At 37.4% G+C, this 23,648-nt stretch overlaps 1 protein-coding gene across 10 annotated transcripts in view; it reads left to right on the forward strand.

The window, feature by feature from the left end:
- The window catches only part of R3hdm1 (R3H domain containing 1), a 174,155-nt gene extending 152,095 nt beyond the window's left edge, over positions 1-22,060 (forward strand). For 9 of the 10 annotated variants that reach the window (XM_063259002.1, XM_063259003.1, XM_063259000.1 and 6 more), the window contains 6 exons: positions 10,953-11,056; positions 13,376-13,548; positions 17,390-17,534; positions 19,107-19,189; positions 19,819-19,903; positions 20,720-22,060. In XM_063259002.1, the coding sequence (XP_063115072.1) occupies positions 10,953-11,056; positions 13,376-13,548; positions 17,390-17,534; positions 19,107-19,189; positions 19,819-19,903; positions 20,720-21,081 (952 nt within the window). In that variant the 3' untranslated portion in view covers positions 21,082-22,060. The remainder of the gene's footprint in view (positions 1-10,952; positions 11,057-13,375; positions 13,549-17,389; positions 17,535-19,106; positions 19,190-19,818; positions 19,904-20,719) is intronic. The other variant, XM_063259008.1, reaches the window with a different exon arrangement.
- The last annotated feature ends 1,588 nt before the right edge of the window (positions 22,061-23,648 follow it).

The following is a 23,648-nucleotide window of genomic DNA, read 5'->3' on the forward strand; positions in this document are numbered from 1 at the left end:
TAGGCTCCTCTCCCATGAGTTGTGGCAGGGAAACTGAACTGGGGCCATAAAAAGACTTTTGTTATCTTCTCTGAATTTACTATTCCTAGCTGCCTCATGTTCAGCATGTGAAAACAGTTGCTTCATATGGTTTTATTGTTTTTTTAGTTTAGATAGAAGGATAGGGGCTTGTGATATAGATCAGTAGCACAATCACCCGCATGGCAAGTGCAAGATCCTGAGTTCGATTTCCAGTCCAAAAACAAACCCCAAAAAAGGTAGAGAGATAAATTTAGTTCCTATTACTCTGGCTTGTCTAGAAATGGAAGTCAGAAAGATGGAATTTAAAAGAGGTTTCTTTAACATGCCTCATACTCTCCCTAACATTAAGAGAAACAGAGGAACCAGTTCCCTTCCAAGCCCCAGAAATTATTCACAAAATAAAAATTACACAGGATATGCCACAGGGACACTTTCAACGTGCACTCTTGTACTTCCTAAACTAGGTTGGCTGATCTTGGGGGAGTCTATGCTATTTAGGTTACTTGTTGCCTGAAGAAATATTCACTAAAATGGCAAATTTGGGACTAGCCATTCAAAATCTTGGGCAGTAAAAAAAAGTCATCATGGATTTTTAAAAGTTAGAAAGGGTAAAATTTACTTAAGGAATAAAAGCTACAAAAATCTAAACTGAGAATAATTCAGAAGTAAAAAGGGATGATTTAGAAACTTGCTGCCTTTAAAAATTTGTTTGTTTTCTTAATATCTTCTTTAGCCAGGGATGTAGCTCAGCAGCATAGTGCCTGCCTAACAAGTGCAAGGTCGTGCGTTCAGTTTCCAGTACCAAAAAAAGAAGAAAAAAATCTCCCTTATATAAGTTCCCTTTCCTTCAGTTTTTCAAAGTAGTCTTACCCAATCAGAAATTAGCAAGAATGCAAGGGCTAGGGGTTTGATGCAGTGGCCTAGCATGTGCAAGGACCTGGCTTCAGGGGGGAAAAGTTACCAAGGATATAAAGAAGAGAGAAACTAAGGCTGATGAAAAAAAAAAAATGTATTTTTCTCAAGAAAGATCATGTGTTTTTATGTTAAAGAGAAAGAGTATAAAGAAAAGATTTGCCATTACAAAGGATACAGAACTTGTGAAGTCCCCAAGAAGAGTGAGATCCGGCACACAAATAACAGATTAGCCTTACATAAGCATGCAGAGGATTCATGGGTAGATTCAAGGAAAAATCAAGTACAGGGTACAAGCACAAATTGATGGGTAGGTGTAGTGAGATTATTAAAAATTTGCTGCTTTGCTTTTCTCAGCAAATTAGAGTTCAAAATAACCATGTGGTGGAGCACACCTGTAATCCCAGCACTCAGGAGACTGAGGTAGGAAGATTGTCACAAATTCAAAGCCAGCCTGGGCTACATAGTGAGACTGTCTCCAAATAAATAAATAAATAAATGGTAAAGACATGTTTTAAAGGTACTTTTTAATGTAACAATACATTATAGGTACAATAAAACAAATATGCAAAGGAAAACACAAGACATGAGAAAGTGACAAGCCTGATAAAAGTTTATACAAGGCGTTTTCATCACATACTTTAGAGTGACCGTGGTAAGACTACAGTCATTCATGGAATTAGTTTATTCACATGGGAGCTGGATGTGATGGCACATGTCTGTAATCCAAGCACTTATGAACCTGAGGCAGGGGGATTGCTGCTTGTTTGAAGCCAGCCTAGGCTACATAGTTCAACGTATCTTAGATACATAAAAACATTAGAACATACAAAAATGAAGTCTATTCACCTAATCTGTTATCACCTGGAGAAATGGTCAATCTAAGCAGCAATCTAAGAATGAGAATTAAGGCAACAAAACAGAACAAAAGATAAGACAAAGCCCTGCTGCACATAGAAATAGTTAAATATTAATACTTGTAAGAAATATCAACCTCATTTTTCCACTGATCAACTGAAAATATGTAACAAAACACAAAATTGCCATACTTTTTATTCTATCTCTAAAAGTTCACCGACAAAGATAATCCACTCCCAAATTTTAAGTTGCTGTAAAACAATCTTGTTAATAGCAGAATCCAACCAAGAAAAAAAGGAGGGGGGGTCGGCTCAGTATGAAGGCCCAGGATTTAGTCCCCAATCCTGCCCCCCAAAAATAGAAGACATAGGAAGCAACCTTGTAGTATTTTTAACTTTGGTATTTTCTGTGCTAGGGTGATTAAATTTGCTCACTGGTTACAAAAGGTGACTCCCATAGGGACCAGTGAGATTCAGTGTTGTGTGTTAACTGCTTCTGCATCTTTGATTGAGACAGATAAATGTGTGGTGGTAGCTTGACTTCTTGGCACACTTTGCCAACTGTACAGAAATTTTCAAGCACATATTTAGTAGTTCTTAAAAGCTGTTGTATGTGGAATTTCAAGTAAATTAATTATTGCTTTAGAAGAATACACTGGTTCCTATTTTCCCACCTAAAAAATAACTTAAAATAGCTTTGGGATATTTGTAAAACCACAAAGAAAAAAGACATGTGGTGGTAATGGGTTTTTTTCAAGAATTTCTCCTGTTATAAACTCTCCTGTCATCAACCTTTTGTCAAATCTGCCATTTCCTTACTTACCTGGCATGGAGTTTTTTGGTGCTTCTGGTTGTTTCAGACAAGATCTTGCAATATAGTTGAGGCTGCCCTTGAACTTCTGTAACCCAGGCTGGCCTTGAACTCACTGGGATCCTCCTGCCCATGCCTCTCCCCATGTGCTGGGGTTACAGCCATGCACTATCACACCCAACCCTTTGTCTGGCGTTTCAACAGCATTATTGAGATGCAGTTCATGTACCACAGCTGGGAATGCAAGTAGCCCAGCACTTGCCTAGCATGTGCAAGGTCCTGAGTTTGATCCCCAGCACCTAAAAAACAAAAACACCCATACCATAGAATTCACCCACTTAAGTGCATGTTTCATTGACTTTAAATATGTTTACAAATATTTGTAGCTATCACTACAGTCAATTTTAACAGTTTCAAAATCAATTGAGATGGAAACAATCCAGGTATTCATTAGCAGATGAATAGATAAACAAATATATACAAAGAGCCTTAATAATATCTCGCCTGGCGATGTAACTCAGTGACACAAGTGCCTGCCTGGTGAGTGCAATGTCCTAAGTTTGATCCCTGGTACTCGCCCCCCTCCCCCATGAAGGAAATTCTGAAATGTGCTACAACATGGATGAACCTTGAGGACTATGCTGTGTGAGCTAAGCCAGACAAGATACTCTTGGTTCCACTTACATGAGACTGCTGGAGTAATCAGATTCATACACAAAGTAGCCAGCTGCAGGGAGGAGAGAAATGGAGCGGAAAAAAACTATCAACTCTGCCCTTCCTGTACTCCCACCATTCCCCCAGCCTCAAGCAACCACTGATGTGCTTTCTGCATCTGGATTTCTCTGTTCTAGACTTCTCATATACATGGAGTCGTAGTGTGTATAGCGTTTTGTGAATCTGATTACACTTAGTGTAATGTTTGCTCTTTTGTCCGTATTGTAGCATGTACCCATACTTCATTCTTTCTTCTGGGTGATTTTGTATATGTACCAGATTTTTATTGTTCCTTCATCAGTTAATAGGCATTTGGATTATTTCCACTTTGGCCACTATAAATAATACTGCTGTAAACATTAATGTGTAAGTTTTTGTGTGGACAAAAGGTTTTCATGTCTCTTGAGTATATACCTAAATGGAATCACTGGGTCATATGGTAACTGTGTTTAGTAGTTATTGGAGGTGCTGCCATAATTTAAGGAGCACTTTTTTTTTTAATTGGACCAGGGATCAATCTGATGACCTCATGTTTGCCATGCAGGCACTTATGCCACTGAGCTAAATCCCTGGTCCTTAAGGAGTACTTTTAAAATTTTCTGTCTTTCATTACAATAGTCTCACTGTGAAGTGTTACCTCCTTGTGGCTGTGATTTTCATTTTTCTTATGACTAACGTTGTTGAATGTCCTTTTTATATGCATGTTGAGTCTCTTCATTGAAGAACTGTTTATTCAGATCTTTTTCCCAATGTAACTAAGTTATCTTTTTATTATCAAGACGTAAGAATTGTAGTTTGTTTCTTTTCGTTTCTGAGGTAAGGTCTCATTGTGCAGTCCAGGCTCAGGCGGGGCTCAGACTAATGACAGTCCTCATGCCTCAGCCTCCTGAGTGCTGGAATTATAGACACATACCACCACACCAGGTATAAGAGTTCTTATATATCTTGATACAAGTTCTTTGTCAAATATATGACATGCAAATATTTTTCCTATTTTGTGAGTGGTCTTCATTTTCTTGGTGTTGTCCTTCAAAATACAAGATTTTTAAGTTTGATGGAATCAAATTTTTTTCACTTATCACTTATAACTTTAGAGTCATGGAATAATTCTTTATCAAATCCATGATAAAAATCAGCATATAAGAGAAAACCCTACATACTGTACAAGGAAATTTTTGCTGTTTATCTTCATTACCTCATTATATAGTATTAGTTAAGATTTAATATTATCCTTATTACAAAAATATGTAAAATTGAAGTCTCCTTGTCTTGCAAAAGTTTGGGAAGCAGAAAACCAGTATTTTCTTCCAGAAACACCAAGCCTGGTTTTTCACATCTGCCCGTCAGATTATTGAAGCTGTATGTTGTAGATTATCAATATGAATATCTCCAAATAGGCTGGAGATTTAGCTCAGTGGCAAAAGTGCCTGTTGTTAAGTTCAAGGTTGGGAGTTTGATCCCCAGTACAAAAACAAAATCTCTCAATGGTGATGCTGTGACACCTGCTAAAGATTTCTGAAGCAGATTGTTAGTTGAGATTAAATCCCAGAGCCAGCAGCATAAGCACCTGCCTGGCAAGTGCAAGGTCCTGAGTTTGATTCCTACTACTAGGAAGGGAAGAAGGAAAGGGAAGGAAAAGAAGAAGGAAAGAAACAAACTAAATGTTTAGAAAAAAATTAAATCCCAGAGGCAAGTACAAGGTCCTGAGTTTGAATCCTAGTACCAAAAGAAATTAAATCCCAGAGGCAATATTTAGAAGCCAAACTTCCATTCAGTCTTCAAATGTATAACTTTTATAATTACAAAGTATATGTATTTATGTTTCATATGTAAAGTTATATATGATCAAGTATGAACCATATTTCCAGAATCCCAAATCAGCCAGTTTTTAACTGTTAATATCTTCATTCAGCCTCTTTCTTTTCCTTTTCTTGTTGTTGCTGTTGTAGGGTCTCACTATGTAATACAGGCTGCCCTTGAACTCACTATGTAGCCTAGGCTGGCCTTCAACTCATATGGATCCTCCTGCCTCAGCCTCCCAAGTGCTAGAATTACAGGCATACATCAGAGCTGGTCCTACCTGTATTAAACATGCTCAGGGCAATTATTAGGCTACAGAACAGCAATGTGTTTTGTAATACAGCAATACAGTGTTGAATATCTCTATACTTTATTGAATATCTGTGTTCAGGAAGATTAGCCTTGTGACCACATGGTTAGGAGCTGAAGCTCACCACTACACTGCATTGTAAGAGAATATCATATATTCACTAGCCCAAGAAGAGACCAAACTCAAAATTTGGGTTTTTTAATTTTTATTAGTAATGTTTGTAGTACATGATGATTACATTCATCATGGAGAGTTGGTAAATGTACTTATATAACACATCTTAATTCTTTTTTACGTGCTCCTTTTTTATTCCTCCCTTCCTTCCCCTATCTCTCCATCTCTTAGTCTCATTCTGTTTTGCAAATAATCTATCTCCCTGCTTCCTGTTACCTTTTATTTTGTTCTTTATGTGTATTTTGGGTTTCTCATGTAAGACAAACCATGTGATATTAAGCTTGCATGTCTGATTTTTATCATGTAACATTATTGTCTCAAGATGCATCCTTACCTTACAGATGATCAAATTTATCCTTCTTTATGGCAAAGTGATATTTCTTTGTATATAAATACCACATTTTCTTTGTCCATTCTTGTATCGGTATGTCTAAGACTTAGCTATTATGTGCTTCTAAAAACATGGGCATCATTGTAATATGATGTGCTTTAACTTTTTCAAAAAACACCTCAAAGGAAAACGGTTGGGTCTAATAGAATTTGCATTTTCAGTTTTTTAAGGAATCGCCATACTGATTTCTTTACTGCTTGTACTAGTTCACATTCCCAACATAGCCTACACAGAAGGCCTCCTTTTTCCCCACAACCTTGTCAACATTTGATCTCTTGACGCCTTACTTTCTGTAATAAAATAGGCTCTCAGTGTTGTTTTAATTTGCATTTCTCTAGTGACCAGATGTAGTGAATATTTTTTCATGTATTCACTGGCCATTTATACTTATGAAGAGTGTTCGTTTCAGTTATCCATTTTTTGAGTCTTATTGGGGAAGGGGTGACATTTTGTTTTGATTTGCTTTTTAGTTATGTACATCTTAGTTCTCTGTCTCAGAAGTAGTTGGCAACATTTTTTTCCCATTCTGTAGGGTGTCTTTATTCTTATTGTTTGTTATGCTGTGCAAAAACTGTTTTGTTTTTGTTGTTTTGTTCTTGACACAGGGTCTCATAGTATAGTTTAGGCTGGCTTTGAGGTCATTGTGTAGTCCAGGCTGACCTTGTACTCATAGTGATCCTCCCACCTCAGCTTCCCAAATGCTGCCATCAGACACAGAATTGGGGTTCTATTCTGAATACCTCTGCCTATGCCTCTGTCTCTAAGAATTTTTATCTATTTTATCTTCCAGTAAATTGTTTTACTGTTTAGGTAGTTCATGCATTTTGATGTAGGGTTAGTACATATTTCTGCCTATTTATAGCAAGTTTTCCTAGCACCACTTGCTAGATAGACTATCTTCCCTCCAGCATAAGTTTTTGGTTCTTTTAAGATCAGGTGGCTGATGTGCCTTCGGTTGTGTCTGCCTCTTCTGTCCTGTTGCAGTGATCCATGTCTGTTTTTGTGCCAGCACCATGCTGTCTTTTATCACTGTAACTTCATAATAGAACTAAAAATCCAAAGTTGTGACGCCTCTTGTATTGCTCTTGTTATCCAGGATTGCTTTCACTTTTCTGGCTTTCTTCTGGTTCCATATTAATTCTAGAATCATTTGCTCTAGTTCTCTGAGGAATGCTGTTGGTATTTTGATTGGGTTGCATTAAACCTGTATATCAGTTTTGGAAGTAAGACCATTTGAGAGTATTGTTTCCAGCTATCCGGGAACAAGGGATATCATTCCATTTTCTGATGTCCTCTTCAATCTCTTTTTTTTTTTTTTTTCAGAATACACTAGTTTTTGTTTAAGAGATCTTTTACTTCCTTAATTAGATTAATTCCTAAGTATTTAATATTTTGATAGTATAATTCAAGGACTCTTGGTAGAATTTTTTAGGGGGCCATCTGTGTGAAGGATTATCTTCTGTGGTAATAAGGACTAATTTGACTAACTTGTTTTATGGATAACTTGACTGATTCCTATATGAATCCCTTTCATTTCTTTCTCTTCGTTGATTGCTCTAGCTGTTGTGAGAACTCTGTTGTACACAGGTAGTAGCAGGCATCTTTGACTAGTTCCTGATTTTAGAGGGAAAACTCAGATTCCATTTAGTTTGTTGGTTTTGTCTTTTTGAGACAAGGGTTTGATGTGCAGTGCAGGCTGGTCTTGAACTTAGTCTATAGCCCAGACTCGCCTCAAACTCCCACAGATCTCCTCCTGCCTCAGCCTCCTGAGTGCTAGGATTATAGGTGTGTACCAGTGTGCCCAGACTTTACTCCATTTAATATGATGTTGGCAGTAGGTTCATTATAAATGGCTTTTATGAGATTGAGATAGGTCTTCCTGTAATAATTGTCTTCAGGTTTTTTATCATGAGCAATGTTGGATTTTTTTAAAGGTTTTCTCTGCATCTATTGAGATAATCACATGAGTTTTGTTCTGGCTTCTACTAATGTGTGGTATTTTACTTATTGATTCATTCATACTGGACCACTTTTGCATCTTTGGGATGAAGCCTGCTTGCTTATGATGTATGATCTTTTTGATGACTTGTTGCATTCTGTTTGCCAATATCTTGTAGAGAATCTTCCATCTATATTCATTAAAGAAATTGACCTATAATTTTGATTTTTTAGTTGAGTCTTTGGTTTTGAAATTAAGGTATTGATTGACATGTTCAGTGTCACAACAAATAAAAAGTTGCGTTTGAACACAAACCAAAGTGATAGTGCCTTGCATTAGATCGAATATTAAATGTCAGAAGCCACTAAAATAGATAGCAATATAATGTCATTTGAATTTGCAAGACTGCCTAGTGAGTATTTTTTAATACTAAGCATTAATTTCCACTAATAGTAGATATTTCAAATAAATTACCATGATCTAATGAAAATGCCATCAATAGCATAGCTTAACAGCCAATTTGAAGCATTCATTAAAGCATCACAAGACATTTTTTTAAAAAAAATATTCTTCACATTTGGGTAGGCTGCAGTGCATATCCAGGACTGTATTTTGCTAAGGTGGAGAGCGAGCCCACGGCTTCAAGGCAGAAATAGAGAAATAAATAAATGGAGAAAAGCAAAATTTCTATCTATGAATTATCATAGAACGTTATAGAAATAATTATAGAAAAACCACAAGAAACTTTTGGATGTCATAATCATTTCTGAGTCTCCATTGACGCTATAAGCATGTCACAGCAACTGAACTGGCTATACCATACTCCCAAGAAAGTGTTGCTCTTAAGTGGCAAAATTTTGGTAAATTTTAAGAAGAATAATTTTTGCTAGATGTCCTTAGTACCTCTGAAAGTTGATACTATTAATTATTTTTAATTCACAGGTTCATAGTTTTAAGCCAAGACTTAAAAGAAGTTCAAGACTAAACAGGTTCATAAGATTTTTAAATTTTTGTTGTTTTAGTCAAGGGCAGAATATGGTCTTCTCAAAGACAGTGCGACTGCTCCTCCCAAAAAAATAGTAGCAAATTTTTGAAACTACATAGGTGATTCCTTTCAGGTCTTTACTTTCTTCTTAGTTTTCTTCTCACAACAGCTAGAGTGAATATATATATATATATATATATTTTTTTTTTTTTTTTTTTTTTTGTCTTTTTCCTTTTTATGGGTTCCAGGGATCAAACTCACGACTGCCTGCTTGCAAGGCAGGCGCTTATACCGCTAAGCTAAATCCCCAGCCCCCCAGATATATTATTTATATGATATATAAATATTTGTAGCTTTAAGGAAAGAGAAAGTCAGCAGTGAAAGTATAGTATAGCACAGTAGTAGGGCACTTGTCTAGCATCTGAAAGACACTGGGTTCAGTCCCTAGCACATCAAAAGATAAAAAACGACAACAAAACCTTTTTTGTTGTTGTTTTTTGTTTTGTTTTGTTTTGTTGAGAGAAGGTCTCACTATACTGTTCAGGAGGAAGTCTGATCTTGAGCTTACTTTGTAGCCCAGGCTGGTCTCGAACTCGCAACGATCCTCCTGCCTCAGCCTCCCAAGTGCTGGGATTACAGGCATGAGCCACCACACCCGGCTATCCTAAAGTTTTTTTTAAAAACCCACGATATCATAACCTATATAATTTTATGTCTTTAAAAAATTTCTAATTCCTAATTTCTTTAATTCCTTAACTAAAACACATATACCCCACAAATATTGCTCATATCTCAAATATTGTTGTGCAGGGTTTCTCATGGTCTGGATATGACTTGAGTGTATCATCTGGTGTCATTTCACATATCTTCCTGTATTCTCTGTAACACATTCAGTAGTAGGATCCAAAATAGTATTTTTAGTACAGTTATATGGCATGCAAGTGCCAAAATATTGTTTAGTTGACTAAGAAATACTGCTTTTCTAGAAACTCTCAATAAAGAGACTAAAAAAAGACTAAGGAGCCTTTAGATGTAAATTAAATTTTTCAATCATTTGCAGATTTTGTAATACTGTTTTGTAATTTTAAATTGTTATCCTGAAGTAATTTGCTAACAGGAAAGTTTTAGAGAATTTATGACAAATCTTTATTAAGGTTAGGTCTCAAAGACTATTAAAAAAGTAGGGCCGGAAGTGGTGACACACGCCTGTAATCCCAGCACTTGGGAGGCTGAGGCAGGAGGATTGTTGTGAGTTCAAAACCAGACTGGGCTACAAAATGACCCAAGGCCAACCTGAACTACAGAGAGAGACTCTGTCTCAAAAAAAGATTAAATCTACCCCTTTAAAAAAAAAAAAAGAAACAGGAGTAACTTACTACACTAATTGGCCCCTTTTTTCAGTTTTTATATTGGAATATATTTGAACATGTTTGTTGGTGCCTTCATTCTTAGTACATTTTCCAGGACCTATTTCTTTTTTTTTTTTTTTTTTTTTTTTATTTAAGAGGAAAAAGAGAAAAACACAAAACAAACCAAAGTGGCGTAAGGGTACACGCAATACAGAACTACAAAAACAAAACAAAACAAAAAAACATAACAGTAAGAAATCACCTGCTAGTAGATTACATCCAGGACCTATTTCTTCTCAGTCTGATCAGTGAGAAATTATGTGTTTTCTGCTTGTAGCCTTCTGGTGAAGTACTTCTGGAGGTACCCTGAGAGTACCCCCCTTGTACTACATGAGGACCACTCATGTAGTACAAGGAGCTACCACTGAGTACAGGCCAGCCCCAGAGTACATTAGTTCTAATTTTGTAAAACTAATGGCTTAGTTTTCTGCTTTTTAAAATAATTATTTAAATAATACAAAAGACATTTAGAATGGTTTGTAAGAGTAGTTTTTGTTTTTTTCAGTGCTATGACTTTTGCCACCTACCAGTTTGAAAAATCTGCTTATTTAGATAACTTTATAGAACTTTGAATTCAAAGGTTTCTGCATCTCATGAGAGTATATTTGTATTTGATTTTTTCCCCACAGCTCTTCAGTAGGTTACTTGCAACATCCAGGATCAGAACAAGTACAGTTTCCTCGAGCTACTTCACCATGTGGTTCTCAGCAGCTTCAAGGCCACCAGTGTGCTGGTATGAATAGATCGCTGAAAAACAGTTCATGCTTTGCCCATTTGAGAAAGAGAACCATTAATTTTCTTTGGTATTTCTAGAAGAAGATTCTCAACTTGTAATGTGAGACATAAACTCAGGACATTTCAGGTGTCACGCTGAATCAGGCTGAGTGTGTACAGTCGGCTCCTTCCATTCTGCTATTACTCTGCTTTCATGGTCCGCCTCCGCCGTACTTGATATTCTCTGGGTCCTTCCTCTCATTTACTCTCCAAGGTCTTTATGGACAGTCCAACCTGCCTGTGCAGTTTCAGCCCCTGCTTTTTGCCTGCACCCCCAAATCTTATTTCAGCTGAGAAAAAGTCCACACAGCCAGATCCCTACTGAATATCCCTACCCGAATGTGTCAGAGGCACGTCAGACTAGTTATTTTCTACCCCAGTGTGCGTCTCTTACCTCATACTCCACCAACAGACGAAAACAAGAATTTAAAATCATGATTAAACCTCTTCTGTCCTTCCCTTTCCCATTGAAGATAGTTACCAGTTCCTCACACCTAATTACCTTCTTCCCCCCCCCGCTCCTACTTTTGATTTTTGTTCTTTCTTGCAGTCATCTCTTCAAAATCTGCTTCCTTCTTGCTTTCCTCGCCCCCAACTTTTCCTCCTTCCCAAAACACATACACGTAACATAAACATACACACATATGTGTGCACACAATTTCCAAAATTACTGTCCTGAAACAAAAACCTTACATCATTCCTCTGACAGAATTCTCATCTAAATTCCCTGGCAAACAAGTCCCCTGATTATAGATGGATGCCCAAGTCATACAGAACTTTGTTTCTATAATACATTATACTCTTTCATCCCCAAATACTTCTGTACCTACTTTTCATTCTATCTAGAATGTTGATCCACGATCCTGTTTGCCAAAGTCTTTCTCATCCATAAAATGTGTTTCAGAAAACAACCTGTTTTACAAAGGCCTCTTTCAGATTTTAAGAAAATTCACTTTTCCTCGCTGCTTCTATCAAATCTTACACAAACCTCTGGTATTACACCTAATTTTAGTCTAATGGTTTTTTAATATGTGTAAGCTCCTGAGAAATAGATAAATGAGAGCCTGGGATTTAGCTCAACAGCTCAAGCACTTGCCTGGTAAGCATGAGCGTCATGATTCCAATCCCCGAGACCAAAAAAAAAAAAAGAAATAGATAAGTGATTCTCAGTGAGTGAAAATAGTGGGCCACTTTGGCTGAGCAGAATTCTCAGGTATGAATATGTAGTCAGCCCTTCCGTGTCTTGCCATGCTAGTCAAATTTGTTTCTGTAGTTGGGGAACCAGAAACCACCTTGTGTCATAGCACAGCACCAGTTGAAGTCTTAGAGGCAGGGCACAGCACAGGATCCTACTGCACCCATCTGCACTTAGTGTAAGAAGAAGTGCATGGAGTACTAGTACATAAGACATACATCAAAAAAGATACAGTAATTTGCTTATTTTCTTTTTTTTTTTTTCTTGGCCTAGGAATCGAGCTCATGACTTGCGCTTGCCAGGCAAATGTTGTGCTGCTGAGCTCTATCTTCAGCCCTCATTTGTTTAGTTCTGCTGTACAGCTAGCAGCGTGTTTTTATACACACATGGTCCTTACAAATGCATAGTCAGCCAGAGAAAACTTTTTCTGGCTTTTTCTAATGGAAAGATAAAGGAAGTGAAATAATTTTCCCAGAGGTAGAAGACATTTCAAGGACTAAAATTATACCCTCTAGAGGCTGGGGATTTAGCTCAGTGGCATAAGTGCCTGCCTTGGAAGCAGGTGGTCATGAGTTCGATCCCTGGTACCGGTAAAAAGGAAAAAGACAAAAAAAAAAAAAAAATTTATACTCTCTGGCTCCCAAGTCCCAAATTTTTAACTCCCCTTTCTGTAAAAATGAGTTTTTACTGTATGTCAGTATTTCTCCAAGATAGTGATATTTCACAATCTTTAAAATTTAGGATAATACCTCTTTTCAACTTGTTCATTTAAAAAATTAAAGATCTTTGTAAATCATGTGTGTTCTGCTGTTCTCTACTAGGTCGTGCCAGAAGTATATGTGGAGTGCAGTGGATAACTATAGGACTATTACTTTTAGAGATGTTTGTTCCTAAACAATTCACTTTAATGTCTTTTAAACAAAGTGCTTGTAAGATAATATACTGAAGCATAAATATGGCTTAAGTATCTAACAGTGAAATTTTATTTAGAAATGTTATTATTGCTGTTGCCTTTAGTATTCAGAGATTGGTCAGCTAGTTGCTAAAGTTTGATTGCAGTCTCCCAATTTTTCTGATTTTCAGCCATGCCGCCAGCGCCACCTGGTGGAGGGATGGTGATGATGCAGCTCAATCTACCGAACAATCCACAATCTGGTGCCCACTCACCCCCTCAGTGGAAACAAAATAAATATTACTGTGACCATCAGAGAGGGCAGAAGTGTGTCGAATTTAGCAATGTAGATAATATTATCCAGGTAAGATGCTTTTGTTCATTATCATTGTGAGGCTTTACTTTTTCATCACATAAAATCAACACAGTTCTTGACCCTAAATTTGAAATCCTTTCAAGTAGATAGAAAAGTTCAACAATCTCTATATCCAGATATTTATCTCAGTAATAAATATTATTTGCCAACTTCTCTATCTCCAAAAAAGTTTTTAATTTAAAAATCAAAACGATGTGGGAGTATAGCTTAATAGTTGAATAGTTGCCTAAACTATACAAGGCCATAAGTTTCATCCCCTGCAGAGACAAAAAGCAATCAGCACATAAACTAAACAAAAAGTTTCATAAAGAAAAAGAATTTTTAAAAAAGAAAAAGAATCCAGCATTTATATCTTTTCCATATAGAACTATATTTTCATGTGACAGAAATTAGCAAATTATTTCATAGAATAGTTAATAAGAAGCAATGATAGAAAATCAGCATTTTTTGGAACCTTATTAAAATAACGGACCAAGGAAAAATCAGCAGATGGCCAAAACACATTTATGGGGGATTTTATAGTGGATGGATTAGTCAAACAACATTGAACCTTGTAATCAGGCCAAGCGTGGTGGCACACTCCTGTAATCCCAGAATTTGGGAGGCTGAGGCAGGAGCATCATTGCAAGTTTAAGACCAGCCAGGGCTACAAAGTGAGCCCAAGGCCAGCCTGAACCATTTAGCAAGACGTTATCTCACAAAGACCAAAAAAAGACAATCAGTTGTACTCATAGGTCAGTTATACTGTCACTAAAAGAGAGTTGCCCAAGCATCATTCATCTCTTACTGTTGTATAAGAGGAAGCACACAGTATCACCTATATCTAATCAATCTTCTGTCCGGCTGCTAACTTGAAAGAAACAGAGGGAAAAGATAGAAAAAAAAAGTATATGATGCTAATGGGATATTTTACTGGACAGATAACCTTGCTAAGTAAATGGCATTTTAAAGTGGGAACTGGATCTGAACATGGTGGAACGCTAAGACAAAAAAGATTACAGATTTAAGACCAGACTGTCAATAAAATAAAGGGCTGGAGATGTAGCTCAGTGCAAAAGCCCTGCATTTAATCCCCAGTAGCATTGTAATTAATTAATTAATGGGCTTTGGTTCTGTTGTAGATTAAAAGAGACTCAAGTTTTGTAGTAATCAGAAGCAGGACTGGGGATTTAGCTCAGTGGCATAAGCACTTGCCTGGCAAGTGCAAGGTCACAAATTTGATCATCCCTGGTGCCACAAATAACAATGTTAATAATAATCAGATGAAATATATGGATCTTGTTTGGTAACTAATCACGACAGTTTTGAGTCACAAAGGATATTTAAATGTGTTAATTTTCTTAGTACGGTATGGTAGTTATGTGTTTTAAAAAGAGTTAACTGGTTTTGTAGCACAATGACAATTCTTGGCTAGCATAAATTACATTTGGGGTTCAATTTCCAGCATGGCTCCCTCAAAAAATCTCTTACCTATTACATAAAAATATTTATATGGTAAAATATTTACAAACAAAATGCTCTGATATCCAAGACTTATTTTAAATATTTCAGGAAAAACAAAATGGGTAAAATCACAATTCATGCTGCATGATGGGCACATGGAAATTCATTATACTTTGCTATTGACACTTGAAATTATACAGAATCCAAAAATTTTATAAAAATTCTTTAAAATGTAAGCTAAAGAAAATTTTCAGTGTACTTGACAAAATCACAGCAGAATAAAAAGAACAAAGCTCATTTATAGATCACAAACTATACATGGTTAATGGCCATTAGAAAGAAAAAAAATACTTGCATCTATAAAATTGAGGAAATTCAGGAAAATATTTATTGTGTTGGCAAACATCTCTAATTACAAGCTCCGCTGTATACCTTTGGTATTAATACCAATGGTACTATCTTTTTGGAATGCAGTTTGGTGATTTTTTCTTTTTTGTCTTTTTCGTTTTTATCGGTACCAGGGATCGAACTCACGACTGCCTGCTTGCAAGGCAGGTGCTTATGCCACTGAGCTAAATCCCCAGCCCCGGTGATGTTTTTCAAAATCCAGGAGGTATAAGCCTTTATTCCACAAATCCATTTCTGAAACTTTATCCAGTAAAAATCGCAGAACAAGGCATTTGGGTCGATTGCCTCCTAGCATGCGGGGCCCCTAGGTTCAAATCCCAACTTCTCCCCACAATATTTTGAAACAAGCTTTTAGGGTGTGTGTGTGTGTGGGTGTGGGTGTGTGTGTGTAATGATGGTGTATATCTGTAGTTTCAGCACTCAGGAGAATCACCATTATTTCAAGGCTAGCCTGAACTACATGAGACCCGGTTTCAAAAAAAATGGTATACAAACATACAAAGATGTTACTTTCTCCCTTGTAGTAACAGACTCAAGAGAGTCTATTCTGAGCACACCCAAGGCCTTAGTTTCAATCCCAGCACCAATACAAAAGGGGAAAAAATTTGTTACAGTTTGAACATTCTTTAAAGGGTAACTGAAGCTCTGATGACACAGTTATTAGCATGTGATACTTACAAAGGATAACTAATTAAATAAATTACTGATCCATATTGGAAAATACCTGTAAGTGTATATGCAGAAAATAATAACATACTCTAGCTACCCAGAAGATATTTTTTAAATACAAACCAAAACCCCTTAGAGAAATAACTGTTGCTAAATGTAGTACAAGGAAAGGACAGTAGGAGTAAATAGGAGCTTGGACGATCTGGCTGTACCCAAAAGGAAGAGTTGAAAAAACACAGGGGAGATTGGACTTGAAGATTTGCGGCATACAAGAATAATAGAAAAGATAACCCACAGAATAAAATAATCATGAGTCCATACTGATAAAAATGAGTAAATGGGAGAGAACAGGAAACTCTTACAGAAGAATGTGAGGTGGTAAATTAAAAAGGTACCATGGAGTTAGAAAATCATTGCCAGAAAACTGCCAAGCAAGAGTCATCACTATATGCTAAAGGTAGTGGTGAAAGAAAATTTGATGCAAACTAGGGTATTTTTAAAGTGTCTTTCCACAAGATAATTTAAACTACAAAGGAAAAATTAGCAGCTTAAGGAGGAGAAACTTGGCAGATAATCATCAAGAGATGGAATTAAATATCACCAGAAGTGCAGGGGTAGATGACATTCAGATCTCTTGGGTGTGATTTATTGAAAAAGACCCAGCATCATCTCTGCTGTTTCTTCTCAGAATAAATCATGTGAATGTTATCTGAGGCTACAGCACACAAGTCCAAACTGGGAACATTTTACAAAATAACTTATCTACAAAAGAACTTAGGTACAAAATGATCTCTAGAAAAGAATTTTCAAAAAAAATGTCGTGAGAGGGATTAAGGGCTGAGACTCTCTGTTCCAAATTAGAAATTAAAGAGCTATACCAACTAAATGCAGTCTTTGATCCTGGTCAGGATTCTACAGTTGAAGAGGAAATTCTTTTTTTTACTACAAAGGACATTAGTATCAAGAAAGGGGTTCAAAGGGGCTGGGGATTTAGCTCAGCGGCATAAGCACCTGCCTTGCAAGTAGGCAGTCGTGAGTTCGATCCCTGGTACCGATAAAAAGGAAAAAGACAAAAAAAAAGAAAGAAAGGGGTTCAATCCTTAGCATAGCAAAAGATTATTTTGGGGGCCTGGGGGTTTAGCTCAGCGGCATAAGCACCTGCCTTGCAAGCAGGCAGTCGTGGGTTCGATCCCCGGTACCGATAAAAAAAGGAAAAGGAAAAAAAAAGGTTATTTTTTTGTGCAAAAGAAAATTTTCAAAAACTCTACTCATAATGCTGACCCCTTTTTTCAATGTATTGTGATTGCAGCACAGCCCTCAACTCAGCAGTCCCATTATTTCACCAGCTCAATCACCGGCACCAGCTCAGCTGTCCACCCTGAAAACCATACGTCCCTCTGGACCACCACTTTCCATCATGCCCCAATTTTCTAGAACTTTCGTCACTGGGCAGGGTAAGTACATGTGAAGCTCAGCACACAATTATAAGACATCCCTTCTCAATCACTTGGTAGTTTATCTTGATACTACTACCTTTCAGTTTTCCGCAGAACTACATTTTACGATATCCTGATCTTAATGTTTTGCTAATTGATACTATTAGTTCAGTATTTGTAACCATTCCTTGATGGCAGTAATACACTGTATTCTATATTTTGTATTTCTAATGTATATATTAGAGTAATGTATCACAAGAGTTTATTCTGAAATTTATTCAACAAACATTTATTGAGGGCATACTGTGCTTCTTGTTTATAAAAATACAGAAAACTTTACTATCACCATCCCTCTGGCTACTTGTAAGGAACAGAGATATATACAAATGATTGTAAGGTGATATGGAAAGTACTCGTTTTATTTCCTAGGATTTACCCTAAGGCTAATGCACATAGTTTATCATATAACAAAAAATATGTATATATTTAAAGCAATCTAAAGATCCATCTGTGGGAAATATTACTATATCCATACAAAGAAAACTGTGCAGTTATTTCAAAATCATGTTTTAAAGAATTATTAAGAGGGGAAATAGTCACAAAATGGTTAGTGATTTTGAAAAACAAGTTAAACAGACATTTCAGAAGAGAAGATATGCAAGAGCCCTAGGAAAGGTACTCAGATTGTTAATCATTAGGAAAATTAAAACCAGAGTGAGGAATCACTGCAGACCCACTGCAAAGACAGTCAGACACTGACAAGAGCAGGTGAAGAGAAGCTAAAACTTAAGCATTGGGAGTGAGAGTGTGAATAATAAAACCACTTTGGGAAAATTTCTGGCAGCTTTTTACACAGTTAATCACTTGCCATATAACTTAGCACTTCCACTCAGTGAAAGAAAAATGAAAACATGTCAAGGTAAGACTGTAACATAACATGTATAACAACCTCATTTTATTATATCCTAAGCTAGACATGACCCGATTGTCTATCAGCTGGAGACAGGCTATAAATAATTTTTAAATGTAAGTTTTCATTTAAAGAGAAATTAAGAATACCTAGAACATAAATATATCTATTGATTAAAACTATAAAAATATATGTGGGAAATTAATAGAGATCTGAGGGACATGGTTATGCAGAGTTCTTTCCTTCCCCTGAAATGTAATTTTTTAATCATCATTTTAAAAAATGTGGATTTCAGCCTCTCAAGTAAATAGATAACCATGTCATTTTGGTGGGTTTTATATTTATTTACTTTTTGAATAGATAATACAATCACATGGTTCACAAAAACAACAAATGGTTCCTAAATTATATAGAACTTTTCTCCCATCTTGTCCCCCATCCACCAAATCCTTATCTCTCACCTTCTTCATAATTACTATTACTAATCCTAATCCTTTGAGAAGCTCACTGTATGTGATATGTACAAATTTTTCATTTTTTAAAAAAATATTAATTACCCATGTACAAATTTTATTCTGCCAAACTTGTTTCCCCTGCTCATCTTGTTTTTGAACAATTTAGAAAACTCAGGGAAGTACATTATAACTGAGGAAAGAAAATTGTGTTTTATTGACTTCCAGGAGATGCCAGGTATCCATTACTTGGCCAGCCACTGCAGTACAACCCTCCTGCTGTTATGCACGGACACATTCCAAGCCAACAGGTATGAAAGGCAGATCTTTAACCTCCCAGTTTTGTCACAGAACACTGTCTTTCCCTTGCTGAGAGTGTGAAGGCACTGAGTTGGGCCTGCCTGAAATGAGCTGTGGTGCCTTCTTAAGCTGCTTTATGCCTGTTAGCACTGGCCCCATCAACAGCAGCAGATCAAGGAGCCAGGGGTGGTGCTGCACACATGCAATCCTAGCACTTGGGACGTTGAGGCAGGAGGATCATTGCAAGCTCACAGCCAGCCTGAAATTGCATAGCAAGACCCTGTCTCAAAAAGACCAAAAAAAGGAGGAAAAAAAAAAAAAAGAGCAGATCAAGGGAAAAGGCAATAGCTGTTTTCTAAGAAATGATTCCTTCATGCCACCAAAGGATGGGGGTGAGTGAGGATTAGAGCGCACTACTTACGATGAACAACCAATGACTGATCACAGTGGGGACAGAAGCTCCATTCTGCAGCTGCAGAAGTACAAAATGTACATTTAGGTGTTAAGTGTTTTGCCACTGTAAACACATTTTTCAGCATTTTAAAACTTATTGCTCACCTGGCAAGCACAGGGTTCTAAGTTCAATTCCCAGTTCAACCAAAAAAAAAAACTTACTTCTCAAATATTTGTGGATTTCCAGGGTCAGTCTGGCAGCAGGCATGGAAACCGAGGAAGGAGACAGGCTAAGAAAGCTGCATCCACGGACCTTGGAGCAGGAGAAGCAGGTATGTCTGTCCCCAGAGGCCACTAGATGTGAGTCTACAAACCACTAATACTCGTTGAAGATGTACCACACCATGAAAATGGGCTTTCCTCTTCATATTGTCCTGCAGAAAACATTCCAGGAAATTGTGCCAGCATGAGTTTATGGTTCTTGTCAATGTTCTTTTACCTTCCTGCTTCAGATCTGAAACTGTATAGTAAGGCACAGATGGCTTTAAGAGTGATGAAAGGGCTTCAAGGAAATCAGTCAAACAGCCTCTCTTCTTTGAGAAGGGGGCGTCCCTAATCCCACTGGGAAACAATTTCAATGAGTGTATTTCCTCTCTGTGGTGAAGTTCCTTCACATTCATACTTTAACTTCCTACTCAGCAGCCTTGGATGCCTAGGGCAAGTAGTCTCATTTGACAACGGTAACAGAACTGTTGGCCCAATCGCCTAGTTTAGAAAAGCTACTATTCAGTGGCTATTATCTATGCATAATCAGTGAACATGATGTTAGTCTGTACTCCTTGCCTAAGTTATAAGCAGCAATAATTCATTTTATTTTATTTTATTTTTTTTTTTTTTGTCTTTTTCCTTTTCATCAGTATCAAGGATCGAACTCACGACTGCCTGCTGGCAAGGCAGGTGCTTATGCCACTGAGCTAAATCCCCAGCCCCAAGCAGCAATAATTTAAAAGATGACCATAACAATTAAAATTTTGTGGAGTTTTTTAAAAATATTTTTGAAAAATTGTTTATTCTTTTTGGGTCTACATATTTTTACCCAACTTTTTTGGCAACAGTGATATATTAATTCTACGTTTTTTCTATTCTAGTTGTTGGGAAAGTCTTAGAAATTACTGAACTACCAGATGGAATAACTCGCATGGAAGCTGAAAAACTTTTTGGGGAACTCTTCAAAATTGGCGCCAAGATACGATGGCTCCGGGACCCCCAGTCGCAGCCCCAACTGCGTCGTCACGCCCTCTGCTGTGGCAGTGGGGACAGCACTGTCAACCCTGAACGCTCTAAACCCAATGACTTGGCCTCTACGTACACTGTCTTAGCCACATTCCCCTCCATTTCAGCTGCACAAAATGCACTGAAGAAACAAATTAACTCAGTTAACAAGTTTAAGCTGAGAACAAGCAAGAAGCACTATGACTTTCACATTTTGGAGAGGGCAAGTTCTCAGTAACAAAGCCACTTTGGACCCTGTACCTCTATTGATTGTCCTGCCCTCTCCCATCTCTGATTGGCTTGGTATTTGGAGCTTCTGTTAACATTTAGAGACTCCTAGGATGTGTGGTCATGGCATTAGAGCTGTTGGAAAAAGGCCGGTGATCCAGCAAAGGGGGAAAAAAGAGATACACATTTTACCCTACTGATTATAGGAATCCACACCAGAATGATAAAGAGTTAGCAGCTTTTTCTAAGGAAATGCTGTTCAAATGCCTCCTAACTTTTATAGTTATTTTGTTTTATATTTCTGAATTCTTGTATCAGATCCAAAGCTCTATTGTACAGCAAATTATTCTTCAAAATTACTATATCCAATTTCAACTGGTATTTCTTTTTGCAGCCAGCACAGTGAGAGCCAACTTAGGATTTGGGGGGAAAAGAAGACAGGCATGTAATAACCAAGTCAAAAACCATGTACCGTTCTTTTGGAGGGCTGAGGGTACTGAAAGCCCACAAATAGAAGATGACTCTTCCCCTGAATCTGTAAAGATGGATATGTTTTCCAGAAAATACAGAACTCTTCCCCCATAGGTCCTTTCCTTATTCATTTAGGTAGTATGAATGTTAAGTGTAAAGTAAATTATGTTCTTAACGCTCTTAATTAAACCACTTAAATTCAGAAGGGGAATAGGAATCAAACAAGTCAGGAAAATACTCTCACTTTTTTAAGTGTCCCTCCAATAACTAATTGCCACTTACTTGAATTCCCCTCCTTGTGGATTTTTTGTCATCTAAGGAAATATAATTGATGAGTGCTGGAGAAGTCTTAAGTGGTTTAGAATTGTTTCCATTGTTGCAGATTACTGGACATCAGCGATTCATTGCACTTATGAACAAAGAACCTTCTTTTCAATTTCTGTGTAATTTGCAAGGCTGTACAATGTGTACTGATGCAAGCCTTTTTCAGTTCAAGAAAATAAATGTTTACAAATATAGGCCTATTTCATCTTTTGTTTTTATGAGAAACCCTTCTAATCAGCAACTAACATAGGTCATTATATTTGGTTAGACAGTTTATTTTTATCTTACGTATGTTACACCAATTGTCCAGTGTAGTGCAAATGAATCCTAGATATCTTTCCCCATTACCAGCCAATCAGAGTCACCCTGCCGGAAATCTAAAAGGTGGAGCCTGCCAGCTGCAACTTCCCCTTAGTGTGATTTGCTCCATGCCAGACTACACTGCTGTGAAACTGAATAATGTCAAGTGTTCTCAGACTCTAGTACTGACTTGCACTCTAGAGCATTTGCAGTCTGCCATGGTCCCAGTGAATGTCAGAGCTCCCTGCAAACTGGCATGTTCCAAGCATGAATATTGTATTTCTGAGATCTCACTAAGAACCTCCTCAAATTAAGGAAGCCTACAATGTTGGTCAGTCTTCCTACTACTGGGACCAAATACCTGACAACCACAGAGTCTGGGTACAGTTTCAGTCTATAATAGGCTGGCTGTAGGGCAGGAACATCATGGCAGAGACAAATTGCTTACCTCGTAGTGACTGGGGAGCAGAACAGGGGACACTGCCAGAGAAGAAAGGGCCAGAGATAAGACACAGTACCCAAGCTCATGACCTACACAGACACACTTGGAAATGTGCTTTACTAATCTAAGTGTATCTGAAACTGCCAAATTAACAGTCCATCTTAACTGTTACATTCTACCCCTTATCAGCTTAATACTGAAACACATCTTAAACCTATTTAATCTCCAAATAAACACAAGGCCAACCTGAACTGCAAAGTGAGACCCTGTCTTAAAAAGACAAAAAAAAAAAAAGAGCAGTACCAAAGCAAAATTGAAATCCCTCTGAGCAAACAGTAAGTTCTATAACTCCATATTTAGCATCCAAGACACATGGTGGTGAAATGTGAGTTCCAGAAGGCTTGGTCAGCCCTACCTCTGTGGTCTTGCTGGCTCCAGCCTACATGGTCTTTCTCAGATTGACTACACTCACTTTCTTCAACAGATCTTCCATGTTCGTTCAAGTGCAACTCCCTTGGGGTCTCCACTGCACCTTTAGCTTCATCTCCACAGCTTTACATAACCTCCTCTCAGGAGCGCACTGCTTGGTATCCCAACACTTCCTTTGAAATATGGATAGAAGCCTTAATTCAGGAACTTGTGCCTTCTGCATGCCTGCCTCAACAACCAGTATTATCTGGACACCACCAGCTAAAGCAATAGCCAGACTCCCTTGGATAATGGTTGCAGCCACCTCTGAATGCCTGGATGGCTGAGCATGGTGAAGTGTATCCCAGGAAATGTATTCCCTAGATGTCCCTTCTCGCATAGGGGACCCAGGAGGTGTCTTCTCAGGAAGTTTATACTTTACTTCCTTATCTAATGAATAGCATCTGACCATTCTTGAGATTACCTTCTTCTTAGCCCAAAGTACTTGGTTTCTTTCTAATGGTACTGATGTATTGCACTAGTAATGGTACCATGTCTCCTTTGGTCCTGGTTCCACACATAGTTCTTTATAGGTCAAAACTTGAAACTTTTCAAATTTGAAAAAAATTTGT

The sequence above is a fragment of the Cavia porcellus genome, unplaced genomic scaffold, assembly GCF_034190915.1.
Source record: "Cavia porcellus strain 051 isolate PalLab524CR breed Dunkin Hartley unplaced genomic scaffold, mCavPor4.1 scaffold_12, whole genome shotgun sequence".
In the NCBI taxonomy this organism is placed as follows: Eukaryota; Metazoa; Chordata; class Mammalia; order Rodentia; family Caviidae; genus Cavia; species Cavia porcellus.